At 45.3% G+C, this 14,977-nt stretch overlaps 1 protein-coding gene across 6 annotated transcripts in view; it reads left to right on the top strand.

Moving 5' to 3' along the window:
- LOC6542228 overlaps positions 1 to 12,500 on the top strand; it is a 33,058-nt gene extending 20,558 nt beyond the window's left edge. For 2 of the 6 annotated variants that reach the window (XM_001969159.3, XM_026978551.1), the window contains 16 exons: positions 1,980 to 2,047; positions 2,111 to 2,246; positions 3,356 to 3,427; positions 3,511 to 3,655; positions 3,860 to 3,915; positions 3,973 to 5,316; positions 5,385 to 6,380; positions 6,442 to 7,040; positions 7,112 to 7,225; positions 7,283 to 7,392; positions 7,498 to 7,614; positions 8,296 to 8,363; positions 8,421 to 9,193; positions 9,258 to 9,332; positions 9,579 to 9,692; positions 9,754 to 12,500. In XM_001969159.3, coding sequence (XP_001969195.2) covers positions 1,980 to 2,047; positions 2,111 to 2,246; positions 3,356 to 3,427; positions 3,511 to 3,655; positions 3,860 to 3,915; positions 3,973 to 5,316; positions 5,385 to 6,380; positions 6,442 to 7,040; positions 7,112 to 7,225; positions 7,283 to 7,392; positions 7,498 to 7,614; positions 8,296 to 8,363; positions 8,421 to 9,193; positions 9,258 to 9,332; positions 9,579 to 9,692; positions 9,754 to 9,829 — 4,863 coding nt within the window. In that variant the 3' untranslated portion in view covers positions 9,830 to 12,500. Of the gene's footprint in view, positions 1 to 1,979; positions 2,048 to 2,110; positions 2,247 to 3,355; positions 3,428 to 3,510; positions 3,656 to 3,859; positions 3,916 to 3,972; positions 5,317 to 5,381; positions 6,381 to 6,441; positions 7,041 to 7,111; positions 7,226 to 7,282; positions 7,393 to 7,497; positions 7,615 to 8,295; positions 8,364 to 8,420; positions 9,194 to 9,257; positions 9,333 to 9,418; positions 9,447 to 9,578; positions 9,693 to 9,753 lie in introns of all 6 variants that reach the window. The other 4 variants (XM_015159543.2, XM_026978552.1, XM_026978550.1 and 1 more) reach the window with 3 other exon arrangements.
- The last annotated feature ends 2,477 nt before the right edge of the window (positions 12,501 to 14,977 follow it).

Genomic DNA, 14,977 nt, shown 5'->3' with positions numbered 1-14,977 from the left:
ATTATTTTTAACAATATAATAATTTGGAATTGCTTAAGAAACATTATTCAAAGATAAAGGCAACACAAAGCATTTCCAGGGCTTAATGAATTTAATTCACGCCCCGTAAGGGCATCTCATAGTTGATTAAAACACGGTTTGCCCACCGAAGAGCAAGGAAGTCAGGGTCCAGCGGCAGGACTTGTGGACTGAACTCCCTCCTGCCGCACCGGGATGCAAAAATTACAAAATGTGGCCGTGCACGGGGCATAAATAAAATTACGCACGCTTATTTTAGTCTGCTTACAGGAAAAACGGGGCAGATGGGGCAGTGGCTGGAAAAGCGGCAGGATGACCCCACTCGAACCAGCGACTGTCGCTTTAACCACACGGTTTTAATTTGGCATTTAAGCAGTAGCCGGGGGCCAGAACTCTCGACCCGGCTCATAAAGCAACTGCAAAATAATAGCAACAACAGCAGCAGAAACACAAAAAGCAAAAAGCCGACCGTGTGTGGTTGCAAAAGGGCGCAGCTTAAAAATCAAAAAGTTAAATTGATAATGAGTCGCAATTTTATGTTTACTTCTTCCGCCCCATTCGCTTTCTGGGTGACCCGAAGTGGTCCTTCTGCGTTTGGTCAGCCAAGAGGAGCACTTGACTGGCTTGGACTTGGGTTGGAAACCTAGTCACACTCTTTAGGATTTCAACTATGCCATAATTAATAAGCAACTGTAGCATTTCGTTCGCATAAAAGTCTGCCATCCATGTTCCAATATGATGGATGCAACGTTTGCCCATTTCTGCGGAGAAAGTGTTGAAGCAACATTTGACTAGGGCCACGCCCATGGCCAAAAAATGGCGGGCTATGCGCTGAGGTGGGCATAAATTCTTAATGCCCCGCCCATCGCAGTATGTGCCTGGAATTCATCATGGGGCGAGAAAGGAGTTTGGAGTTTGGAGTAGGTCGCTCGAGTAGCTGGAGCCATGCATAAGTAAGCAACAGCCATCCATCCATCCATATATGTATCTATCTATCTTTCCATATGTCCCACCACATCCTCCACATGCTCTTCAGCGGCGGCGGAAGAGCCCAGTCAGGGGCAATTTTGGCCAAAATGCAAACGTTTGCCACTTGACAAACACGCGCCTGTGATTTGCCCAGTCTCCTCCTTCGATCCCGATATACAATTTTTATGACACTCGCAAATGCTGCGATATCTCGCCCGAAACCGGAGGCACATGGCGAATGTTTGGCTGCACACAGCTGAGGATGCTGGGAATGGATGGGCACTTTGCATTATTCATGCAACGTCAAGGAAGCAAACAAATTGATAACTTTATCGGCAAAACATGCTATGGAATGTCTAAATCCGTTGAATTCCCTCTGAACTTTCGCTGACTGTTGTGTGATTTGCATGCGAATCGCCTTCCACTGTCTAAATCTTGAGCTCTGGCGTTTTTAAGATTTTATATTCCTTGGTGACAGAGCATTTCAAGTATGCACACAAATTGCACTCGGGATGCGTCTGTGCTGGCGCTTGGCCACCTGGTTAAGTGTCAACTGCCGGCGACACCTGTAAATTGTGGTTAACACAGGACCACCATTTCGGTGGCCGTGTCCGCTTTGCGGTCAAATGAAATTTCTAAAATGTTTTCCTTTGTTTTATGGCGCAGAAATGCCTCCTCTCCAGCTTTTGGCGGCGGAAATGCCGCGAGTTTCGTGACTGGGCAGCGGATCCGTTGCCCATTAAGTCCGGAAATTGTTAGCACGTTAGTTAAGGTCAGTTAGCCAAGTTAGCGGGTGAACGGGTGAACTGGGGACCCCGAGAAGTGACGGAGTGACGGAGTGGTGGAGTGACGGGGAAATAACTTTGCCAGTGTCGCAGCGAAAGTAGGAGCGCTGTGAAGGCCACTTGCGTATCTGTGAATTCCTTCGTTGAGATGTTTTTCATATGCAAATATCACAGATATATTGTACAGACTTTGTTTGCATATTCCAGGAAATCGCTGCGATTCTTATCAGCTTTGATAAGCATGGCGAGTGGCAGTCCAAAGAGGTTCGAACCAGGTGAGTAATAACACGAAACACGTTTTCTAATCTGGTTATAAATCTAAGGAAAATCAATTACAGACCCAAAAGCGGATCGCTCTTGCTCTACTCGAGGAAGAAGGTGCGCTACAGACGCGATGGTTACTGCTGGAAGAAGCGCAAGGACGGCAAGACGACGCGCGAGGATCACATGAAACTGAAAGTACAAGGCACTGAGGTGAGTCGGAGGAACAGCTCTTCAGCCAGGACACTGACTTGCTGGGCATTCCTTGCACAATTAGGCAATTAGCCGGAATCGTTTTCCAGCTATTGCCATCATTTGTCAAGGGTTAAAAAAGTGTCTTCCATTCCGCGGACTTCCTGGGAGTTCCCTGTTTTCGTTTCTTTGCAGCTTCGTTCTTGACCGTGTGGGGTTCCTCTGGGTGAGTTATGATTTCCCGCCGGAAGTTGACAGAAACTCTGGGTCCCTGGGAGCAATTCGTCTGCGGCAAGTGTTTGCTTAAGGATGTGTACTTCGCCGCCTTTGCCTGCTAATGAAATAAGTCTTGCCAAGGGTTAAGCTTATTTATAATGTCTGTCTGTCGGAGAATCCATCCCCGCGGCCAAGCCATTACAGAAACATAAAAACATTTGGCAATTTCACGCCAATTTTTTGCACACTTCCTCGGGCGCTTGTTCTTGTTTTTGTTTCTATTTTAATTTTTATTTTAATACGTTCGCAAGTAAACGTGGCCGGCGAAGATTTATGCAGTTGGCAGTGCCGGCGGGGTGCCGTCTTCTTACATGATAACTGGGCCCAAACGAGGCAGATAGTACAAAGGAAATGCCATGGCGAAGCAGAAGAAGTCAGCGGCATATCGCGGCCAACGAGAGCCAACAAATTTATCAGCGGGTAGAAGTTCTCAAAAAAAATATATATATTTATACATATATAAACTATGCTAGAAAAAGGGGGAAAAACTGTGAGGAACAAGAAAAATGCGCAACGAAATGTTTTATAAGACAGGCGGAACAACAAACCCTTTTCCTTGGCTCTTCCGCTTCGATTCGTTGGCTTTCGGTTTGAGTTTGAGTCCTGATTTTTGGCACTTACCAAGTCCAAGTGGCGCCCCCTAGCGTGGGCGGTTGGTAATTTAATTTGAACTCCACTTGCTCTTCGTTTTTATGTTTTCCAATTAAATGGATTTCTTCTCCACGGGGTAGAACGAGCTGCGTGTGGAGCCGAGTAGGAACTGCCCAAGTTTTAGTCCCTTTTTATGCTCTTGTTTGTGCCAGCCGAATTGATAAATTGAATTTCCCTCGATTTCTGCCCCCTCTTTTCCACAGTGCATCTATGGTTGTTATGTACACTCGGCCATATTGCCCACATTTCATCGCAGATGTTACTGGCTGTTGCAGGTAGGTTTGCCATCGCCTTGCCATCCCCTAACATATTTAAATCCTGGGAGCACATTGCTCCTTTGCTCATCCTTTCCGTGTAGAATCCGGACATTGTTTTGGTGCACTACCTGAATGTCCCATATCCGGATGATAATAAAATGGCCGTGATTGCGCCCAGTATCACGCTTTGGGGCGATAAAAAGGAGTGGACCAAGGAGGAGCTGGTCAGCCAGCTCAAGCCCATGCGTAAGTATAGATTTGAAGAATATAGTATTCAATTTATAATACTCTTAAAACTGCTATGAACAGGCCCTTTGGAAAGTTGCAAAAATCCGTTCATTTTGTTGGTCTTAATTTTTTAAGATAGCTATTAGCAGAAAACAAGTTTCTGTATCTAAAATCTAAAGAAGAAAGAACCTAATTATTGAAGCTAACTCACACAATTTTCAGTGTCCACAATTAACTCTGATGACGACTCCGACTCGGGCAACGATATAGAAATATCAGTAAGTCTAGAAGAGATTAAGTCGTAGCGCAATTTGAAATGCACTTTGTTCCTTTAGACGGCGGAGACGGTGGAGTCCATAGTGTGCCAGCTGATGGAGAAGCAGAGGCTGTCGCGCCAGGCTGCCTTGGTCAAGCAGCTGGACTGCGGGTGCGGGGATGGAGGATGTGTGGACGGCAAGACCTGCACGCATCCCGTGATGCGCCGGTCGGCCGCCATGCTGAAGTCCTCGGTGCAGGAGAAACGGCTGGGCGAGCCCTTCAACAGCAACACGCCCAACGTGGTGGTGGCCAGCAAGCTCTACTCCCGATGGGCGGAGCGGCCAAGACAGCACGTGGACAATCACGGCCAGTTCCACAACGTCACGCAGCAGTTGCCGCAGGAGTCGGCCATTAAGTTTCAGATCATTCCGCCGCAGCAGCAGCAGCAGCAGGATGGGAACTACCTGCAGCAGCAGCAGCAGCAGCAGTATCGGGGTGCAAGTCATATGCTCGCCGCAAGGAGTAATCTGGTGATGCAGCAACAGCAGCAGCAGCAGCAGCAACACCAGCAGCTGCAGCAATACCAGCAGCACCAGCAACAGCAGCAGCAGCAGCAGCACTTGAGCCTACAGCGATTTGTTGCCAGTCAGGGCCAGAATTCGGTGCATCTCAATCAGCAGCACAGGCTGCAAATAGCCAATACAACGATCACAGCCACAGCCAGAGATCCTGCGGCGTCTTCAGCAGCGGCAGCCTCAGGAGCAGCAGCAGTCGCCTCGAATATTATGGACACCGAACTAATTGAAAACCAAAACCACATGACCGCAAACAAAATCACAAACTCCGGCAGCAGCAATGGCAGTAGCAGCAATGCCAGCAAGCAATTAGCAGCCCAAACAAACAACGAATTAAATATCGTAAATAATAACGACCCCGGCAACAATAACTTTATGTACAATCAACAGCAGCAACTTAATGCTTCCAGCAACAGCAACAACAGCAGCCAGCAGCAGCAGCAGCAGCAACATTATTATAAATTGCAGCAGACAACAGCAACCCCAACTAGTGGTCAGCCGCCTCCTCTGGCGCAAGTTCAACCCCACTCCTTGGCCCAACCTCCCGTGGAAGCCATGTGCATGTCACCCGAGCATCGCAGCAGCAGCCAGGCCACACCTGCAACGTCTTCCGCTGGCAGCCTCCCCTCCTCCGTATCCGTATCCATATCCGTGTCGACATCCACATCCACACCCACAGCCACTCCCACTCCCACTCCCACGTCCATATCCACGCCCACGTCGGGCACTTCGTCCACTTCGAGTTCCTTACAATCGATTATCGATGGCAATCAGCAGCAGCAAATTACAACGACGTCGACGGCAGCAACTTGTGATAATTTAATGAGCGCCAATGCGCTCTCCGAGGTGAGTGCAACCGCAAATCGCCTGCCATCATTGTGTTTATGTTGATTAAATTCAAACTTATTCAGCAGCAGGACAGCCACGCAGTCAACAATCAGGCCACAGAAGCGCCCAACAGGAGTCAGCTGCACCCGCAGCAGCAGCTGCAGCCGCAGCCGCAGGCGCAGCCGCTAACTCAATCCCTGAACCAAAATGGTTGTGCAACATACAGTGCTTCCAGTGATAACAGCAGCCAAATTAGTGACGAAAGCAGCAGCTTTGGCGGTAACAATCAAAACAGCAGCAACAGCAGCAGCAGCGAGGAGGAGCCCCAGGTGGAAACGCTGGGCTTTTTCAACGAGACCTTGGACCTATCCCACGAGGATATCCAGCGCACTTTGATAGCGAATATGCCATACAATACGACAGCAGCGGGCGCCACTGCACCAAGTACAACGATAACAACAGGCCACAGCAAACTGGAGCTGAGTCAACAGGAGCCGGAGAAGAAGCCCTCGATGAGAACGGAAGCCGGAACCGAGGCTGAGGAGGATGAAACCGACGATGTGTTTGCCAATCTGGATGCCTTCGATATGCTCGTGGAGTTTCCCGAACTGGATTTGGACGACAAGCAGGCCCTGAATAACACGGCGCTGGAGCAGGGCTCCTTCCTGAGAGAGACCGCACCAGCGCAGCCACGCAAGGTACACAACATATGCGACTTTAGTCCGGAATGGTCGTACACGGAGGGAGGCGTTAAGGTTTTGGTGGCCGGACCTTGGACGAGCTCGAATGGCGGCGCCTATACGGTGCTGTTTGATGCGCAGCCCGTACCCACGCAACTGGTCCAGGAAGGAGTGCTCCGCTGCTATTGTCCGGCCCACGAGGCCGGATTTGTGACTCTGCAGGTGGCTTGTGGCGGATTCCTTGTTTCCAACTCCGTCATGTTTGAGTACAAGCTGTCCCTGCTGGCGGATGCGCCATTCGATGCCACCAGCTCCAACGATTGCCTGTACAAGTTTACGCTGCTCAATCGCCTGTCCACCATTGACGAGAAACTGCAGGTGAAGACGGAGCACGAGCTCACGGTAAGTGCGATTGTTTTGGTTGTGCATTCATGCCATAACATAAGATCTCTTGGACTTACAGACCGACAACACTGCGCTCTGCCTGGAGCCAAACTTCGAAGAGAAGCTGGTAGCATATTGCCACAAGCTGATCAAGCACGCCTGGAGCATGCCCAGCACAGCCGCCTCATGGACGGTGGGATTACGTGGCATGACGCTGCTCCACTTGGCCGCCGCCTTGGGCTATGCCAAGCTGGTGGGCGCCATGCTCAATTGGCGTTCGGAAAATCCACATATCATTCTTGAGACCGAACTGGACGCCCTCAGCCAGGATGTCTACGGCTTTACTCCGCTCGCCTGGGCCTGTGTGCGTGGCCATGTAGAGTGCTCGCTGTTGCTCTACAAGTGGAACCACAATGCGCTGAAGATCAAGACGCAGGCACAGCAAACTCCTCTGGATTTGGCCAGCATGCGGGGCCACAAAAGCTTGCTGGCGCAGATGTATCGCTTGGAGAAGGAGCGCTGCCGCAAGCCGCAGCTGCGCGGAGGCTTGGCCAATCTATCCATGAACATGGGCGTGGAGGCGGAGGCGGAAGAACAGCACCAGAGCTTCAGCGCTTTCGATTTGGAGCTCCAGCGCAAGCATGATGGCGTTTTCCTGAGACCCGTCGCGGTGCACAGGTACGGAGCTCCCACTTTTCGATTTTCAGTAACTTGCTATATAGTTGTCACTTGCCCATCCGAACCCACAGCAATCAGAGTCCACCCAATAGTAGCAGTCGTTACTCCAAACGTTCCTCTATAGACAGTGGCATTAACATGGACATACGCAGCAAGTCTGGAAAGCCGCTGGCCAGGCTCCATAGGTGAGTTTGCAACCGAGTCGCAAAGGAGTTGCACTGACTTTATTTCCAATCTTTTAGCAACTTTGAGAGCCATGACAGCTATGCCTTGGGCGTTGATTCGCCGCTGGATTCGCTGACTGGAACCAACTGTCTTCTGTCGCCGCTGCGCAAGATGGACTTTGCCCTCTGTAAGTTTGGGGATCAGACTCTGCATGTTTCCAACTCCTAGTCATAGACTTTAACTTTAATGGATTGAACCAAATGCTCAAATTTTCTCGGTAAATTCAAACTAGGCGAGGTATCCACGGGCGAATCGAGTCCCGTGCACGACAAAGATTGCGACGACAATTCGACGAGCGCGACCGACGTGACCATTGGCAATGATTTGGCCCTGCCCGATGCCGTTGTAGGTCAGTGATGGCAGCCGGATGGAGCCCAGCTCCATTCAATCCAATCTCAAAGTGTCAACCCGTAACAAACTCACCCGTTATCTGTACTGTAGCTAATTACATACTAACCATGTGGGGAGGGCTCTCGATGTTGTTGATGTTGTGTTGCTATTGCTATTGCTGTTTGTTGTTATATGTAATCACGTATTTGGGGGGAAGCTCGTTTAATCAATGTAAATGTTCGTTATTAATATTGGTTGCTGGTTTAGCGCCCTAAATGGGCGCTTTTATCGATGTCTACACTTAACCGATTACTACTAATTTTAAACTAACAAACACTCGCCGCCTAATTAACCACGAATTGATCGTTGTAAATATAAACCCGAGGTGTATGTAAATAGCTAGCTAATCACCCCAACCACTAAAATCAATGCTTGTCGGTGTATAATACAAATAATAATTAGCCGTGTTCAGCGACTTCTATTATCGTGATCAATTTGGAGAGTCATAGACGTAGCTTTGTCAATTTAAGCTCCATTAGATCCTAACAGCTCTAATTGAGCTTAAAAAACAGAGAAAATATTCGATACTGTATATGTGTACATGAAAGTGTCCAACTCAATTATGTAGACTCGTTTGCCATGTATTTGTATGAGCAATTTGCTTGGAAATCATTCTGTAACGAGTTTGGTGCTCTTTCAGGGGACTCCGATGCCAAAGTTCTGACATTAGCTGAACACATAATAGCAGCCATGCCGGAGCGGATCAAGGTGAGCTGCTATCAACTGCTTTATTGAAGGCTCCTCTAATGTGACTTACTCCCTTAGAACGAAGCCGATGAAATGATGGTGCTGGGCAGTCCCTTGACAGAACCGCTCACATCAGAGTCTTCAGCGCTGACGGACAGCTTCATGGATCCCCTGCTCGATTCGCTGCCCAACACACATTTCGACAGCGACTTCAGCTTCGACTTCCATGACCACAGCTATCGCTATCACGACGTCAGCACGCCCTGCTCCAGCTTGAGTCCCGCCAGCTCGGGACCGCTGCAGTCCCCAGCCAGTTACTCCATTTTGGGCACCGATCCCTCAGTCAGCTCGCCCAGTCCCCCGCCATCCACCAAACAGTTGACGGAGTTTCTGCACGCCTCCAGCATCTCGTCCTATCCTTTCGAGGCGGATTTCTCCAAGCTAACCCTGACAGACACGGAGCAGCGAGAGCTCTACGAGGCTGCCAAGTGCATTCAGAAGGCCTATCGCTCGTACAAGGGTAGACAGAAGCTGGAGGAGCAGAACAAGGAACGGAGCGCCGCCACTGTAATCCAGAACTACTACAGGCGGTACAAGCAGTATGCCTATTACAGGCAGATGACCAACGCCGCCCTGGTGATTCAACATGGCTACCGCTCCTACAGACGAAACAAGCGATTCAAGAAGAGCGGCTTGTGCCTGAGCAGCTCCAGTGATCATGGAAGTGTGAGCAGCAATTCCCAGTGCCTGTCCAGCTTTTACGATCACTACAAACAGGATCAGCAGCAGCTTCACGAGATGGGCTCCCAGCCCAGCACGCCCAAGGAAACCAGCCCCTCGGGTCCCTTGAAGTGAGTCAGACCACTATGTAGTTTTGTAAAGGATGCACTTATCCAGTTAAATGAAATTTCACAGGCGCACCTACTCGCAGTCGACTCAAAATCAAGCTGCCCGGAAAATACAACAGTTTATGAGACAATCACGCATCAAGTAAGTACAACTAATTGATCCGACTAATTAATTGGAGGATTAATTGAACACTAAGCTAACTCATGGGTGATGTAATTGCACGCAAGCATTTGGGATGGCAATTTGGCGACTGTGGTAAGGCCGTGTGTATAGTTTGGTTCGTTTGTAGCTTTGAATTCCTTTACTGATTCGGTATACAGTTTTCAGTATTATTTTGCATTTCCTTCTTTTTTATTCTCGATTCTAATGCATTTTTTAACTCAACAGACTACAGAAAGAGCGAGCCGAAAAAGAGAAGCTGGTGCACCAACGCAGGGCGGAATACCTTCAAAACTTGCAGTTTCAAGGGCAGCAGGAAATGTTGGTGTGCCACGAAAATAGGTAGGCCAACTGACCATAGTTGTAATTTAATTATTCCAAACTAACATGTCCTTTTTTATAGCATTTCTGCGCCAAGCAGTGGCAACACCAATGCGAGCAACAACAACAATCTACACCAAATACAATCCAATCAGTGAGGGTCAACTGAGTGAATTTTTAACATAGGAACGGAACAAGCTGCGGTTCCTTAAGAATTTATGAATAGCTTTAACAACCGAGTGAAACTTTCTACTTTCGTATTTGCTCCGACTAGGAAACATAATCCCAAGCACCTCTGTAGTGAAACTTTGTTTCAAACTCTCTTTTACACAGACAACAGAAGATCTAAATTAGTAGCAAATACCTGCACTTTTATTAATTTGCCTAACGAATTTTAAGAATCACACATTGTTTTCGAAGTGAATGTGGCTTAGGCAAGCGGTCTTTTAAGATATTACTTAAACCTAAACTTAACTGAAGATCGGACTCCAACTCGAAAGAACTTATTACTGAAGCCTTTAAAAACTTTTTAACTCCAATTATAGTAAAAAAAGTAGCCTGCTATATATACATATTATATACATACAATTTAAACCAATATTACGCATGTGTATGCATCTATATAGTTACATTTGTATATAGATATTGCCTAACTAACTAAACTCTAGTCTATTTTAACGTACTACCAAGCTCTGCGATGCGACTAAGCTTGTCTCTAAAGCAAAATACAAAAATAACGAAAAACCTACAACATTAATCCTCGATACTAACTAGCTGCTAACTGCTCTTTAGGTTTAATCATAAGACTCCACTGAAAGTCCAAAGTTGTTGTTGATTTCTAAAATCAAATTCGTGTGGAGAGCGCAGCAGATACCGATTTATCATATTTCAAAGAAGTAAACCCTATTCTAATTTTCTAATACGGAAGTACTTAATTCGATAATGTGTACTAAGTCTTAACTTATCTGACTATACAGACTAAGCATAGCTAATAATAGTTTAAATCACAGGATGTGTGCATGGGCACACATCCAAATCAATGTGCAGTCAGCCAGCAAACTGATGAAAAGTATTGATACATGGAATTTCCGACTTTTTGCCGCTGCAAATCCATTACACCCGATTGATCGCGCCATTCAATCTTAACTGCTTGAAGACACAGCCAAAACACGAAAAGAAGCAAGAGAGAAAAGTTTTTAAACTAAATGTAACAATAAATGAATTTTTGTAAATTATTTTTGTCCGTCCACATTGTTAGCTTTCATAACATACCAACAAAAACATATATACTTACAAATATACATCATATATAATATAGAATGAGCCGATAACTCAATGCGAAAACTCAAGAAACAATTTTTAAAGGATCGTTCTAGTTCAAGTTAATAAACACTGGCAAATGGGCAAATGAAGGGCGATAGATGTACATAAACCAGCTCCAAAACTATGTCCTGCACGTAGGAATGGACACACTTACCTCTAGCAGTCCCAAACAACATAAAATAAAAACCCAAAAACCAAAAAACCAAACTCACAAAAACCCAAGTGCAAATAAAGCAACTTCAAGTGCGAGAGTGTAAAATCTGCGTATTACGATGTGCAAATGGGCTGTAAGTTAACTTTTACTCGACGAATGTTTGTCACAACAAAATGCGCAGCTGTTGAGTATGGGTGGGATTTAGATCTATCACATTGTTAACTATTAAACTACGAACTATTATACTTAATTCGCACTATTATTACTCTACGAATACGAAACTTTGATTGCATTTTGCTCTAACTAAACTATGTTTAAATCTGATCAACTGATTCGAAATAAAGACTAAATACGATTTCACTACTCAACTGACTTAAGAATTGCAATCAATTTTGTTAACTGTTTAGGCAGGGTGTTAGACATGTACCAGCTGAATACTAAATCCAATTAATTGCAATATTTGCACATACTACACACACAAGACACGCTCTGGCTCACAAAAAGGACACACAGACACACAATTTACAAACCTCAAAGTAGCAACCTGAGTGTGTTTTAATGGAATGGAGTCTTTTTAGATAGAGGGAGGCCAAAAGGCAAAGAAAACTTAAGTACCTTAAGCCAATTGGCACTAAAACAAAACTTAAATCTAACAAGCAATTATAAATACTTACAACAGACTATGTATCTATGTATATCGAAGTGGGTGTCTGCGAATGTAGGGCATTTCCCCCAACCTAGTTTTATTTGTACTTTTTCCCCTTCAACTGAACTAAATCTAATGCAACACCAAATTGTTGATATCTAACGAAACTATACAATAGGAAAACTATTATAGCTAATGTAATTGGATATTCGGTACTCACATATCTGTTAGATAATTTATACCTATCTTCGTCCTAATAGAACTTTTAAGTGCGGCGCATGTACGGAACAAGCATTCTTCTTCAACTTCAACTAGTTAACTAACCTACCATCCAACTTTGTCCCAAGAAATCAAAATTCAGCTACTTAAACTGTTTGTTTCCGACTTTCAGCTTAGTAGACCAGCAAAATAGGAACGGATATGAAACTGTTAACTAAACTTTTAAGCGAAATATACCTAGAGTGTAATCTTTTTAAATATTATACCTTACTTGTATGGGATACTTAGCATGAACTATACACATATATCGGAAAACTAAAGAATGTTTAACAAATCAACGTATTATATGTATATGTACAGACACAGACACTGATACACCCCAACCACATACAAAACATAGAGTTATATATATACATATATAATATATATAATTGTAAAACGACTTTCCAGTTTCTGTAAAATTGTAATTACATCCAATAAAGTTTAATTCAACACTTTAACTGGTCCTTGTGCGTTCCTGTGTTATCTTCCTTTCTTGTCGCCGTCCTGACACACCAATTAGTAATCAATTTGTCTAAGTGAGCCGCCAACCAGCTGGCGCCAGTCATTATCAATGAATTGTCCTTAACGCTAACCCTATCGGTCCGAGAAAGTATCTGCAGGTAACAAAGAGAAAAGGAAACCTCCAGCTGCTTGGGTCAGCGCGCATTTCCTTTTTCCCAGTTTTCCTTTTGCACCTTCTCGTTTTGTGTTTTTTTTCCTTTTTTCTTCTGGTTCAGCTCAATTAACACTTGCTGCGTGGCGGGGGTGAGGATGAGCTAATGGGGCGTAGATACATCTGTATCTGCTGGCTGCGTTGTTTCGTAATTACGAGCACAATGCAAAATGCCAAGGCGTTCGCAGTGTCTTGTTAATAAATCGGCCTGCTCTCGGTTCGCGACCTTTTGCCGCTGCCTGAAATCGGATGCTGCGTTGGCTGCGTTTTCCGCTTTTCCAGCTCAATTTACACTTGTTTATGGGCAATCGCAGTTAAGTCCAAAAAATCATTTTCCGAATGCGATTTTCTCGCTCCTCGGAGGACGGATCGCTTCACTGGCTGCTTGTTTGCTTGGTTACTTGGTAGCTTGGTTGTTTGGCTGCTTGACATTCGGTCTGTCAGCGGAAGCTGGCTGTAATGTGAAACCAAGCGTTGCCCTCAGCCAGCGCTTTCCAGCCGCAACAATAAACACCGAAAGCAATTCTCCTCCGCGCTCCGCATTTTTATTGTATTTGGGTTTTTGGTAATGTTGTTGTTTAGCTGGAATTTTCGGGCCATTCTCGATTGTTTCATGGCGGTGCTTTGTTTTTGTGTATTTTATACATTATTTTATGGTCATTGACTGACGCTGCCACTGAAGTGGCGTAAGCCGGCTTCAACTCATTGAAAAGGCCATAGGTATCCAATAAAATGTAGAATGGGTTTTTTAGCTCCTAGTTTTATGGCAAGTAATTAGGTTAGTCTACTTAAATGTAAAATATTTCCATCATTAAAAAGCTGAAGCGTAAACAAAGGGCTTAGATCTAAACTTTCTACTCAATTAAATTGTTACTACTGAGGCAAACCAAATTAGAATTCTTTTAGTTTCCGAAAGATAAATCGAAAGACTTAAACAAAAAACTTGAAGCAAGTCATTGATAGACGGTTACTAAAGTAACTTATTTATAGAACGTGTTGTGAACTGTTAGAGTAGGCCTTAACAGCCGCTTCAAAACATAAAAATATTTTTGTAATGTAATTTTGCAGGCTTCAGCCACACAGCTTGATTAAAACAATGCATGATTTGAGTGTCCGCTCACGCTGAAAACCCCACCATCCTCGAAATTGGTGATACAATGTTGCCAGCGACATTTTCACGCTGCTGCTGCTAATCAACAATCGATTCGCTGCCATAAAGATACTTGGAGGGGCCATAAAACAATTATCTGGAATTTAAAAGTCTTGGCACACAGTATTATAGTACTATGAGCACTTGAGCCAGCAACTCCGTCTGCAATCTGGGTCAGGCTAAACTAAGCTCCGATTCAAGTACGGATACTTAAGGCAGCCGGAGACGAATGCAATTTCCGATAATTGACGTCAACCATTATTGGGACTAGCAGCACATCATCCAAGTGAGTCAGCCATAGAGCAGAGTCTGGCTAAAACCAAGTAAACAACAATGGTTGTTCAATTGTTTTCGAGCCTGAGCCGCGGGCACCTGTTTATTGTTAGCTGTCATCGCTTTCCACAAAACTGTTTAAATTAACTTAATTGCATTTAATAGTCTGCCGACGAGTGTTACTCGACTCCAAATGCACTAAACACATCTTGTAGCCCGTCCAGATAGCGAATTCCTATGCTCTCTGGCCAGGAATTAGCATAAATGACATATCAATTAAGGCGACACTCGTATCCGAGAAATGCATTAGATGCTGGCCTAAAGTTTAGCCACTCCTCCCTGCTTTTGGCCACGCGGCTACCGTGTGCCGTGGAGTATTCACTGCCAATGTGAAGAGGCCGAGGCGCGTGGAAAATAAAAAATGAACAATTTTGCCAGCTAGCCAAGAGGCGGACTGTAAATAACCGACAATAAATCACTTTGAACAAATGTTCAAAAACAATTTGTAAAACTGCACGCTGCAGAGTCAACACAACTAGTTATAAATTTGGCATAAAAAAACGCCACAAAACAAACATTTTTAGCCACACTTTGATGAACATGATTTGTGTTTTGTTCGACACGCTGACAAATCACCAAAAGCACCCATGGGACCATGAAGATTTGATCGCCTCTCGCAAAGGAGCCACCGCATTTGGGCACTCTCAAAAATTTTGCCAGCCAGAGAAACACGACTTTTACCCACATAATTGATTTGATTGCCGATGAAAGTTGCTCCCCCCAAAAAAGGCCAGACCCACAAATTGAGGTCTGCGTCATTATCGTT

The sequence above is a fragment of the Drosophila erecta genome, unplaced genomic scaffold (assembly GCF_003286155.1).
Source record: "Drosophila erecta strain 14021-0224.00,06,07 unplaced genomic scaffold, DereRS2 tig00000055-arrow-pilon, whole genome shotgun sequence".
Lineage (NCBI taxonomy): Eukaryota > Metazoa > Arthropoda > Insecta > Diptera > Drosophilidae > Drosophila > Drosophila erecta.
Note: the sequence above shows the minus strand (reverse complement) of the source record. Positions and strands in the feature narration are given on the sequence as shown.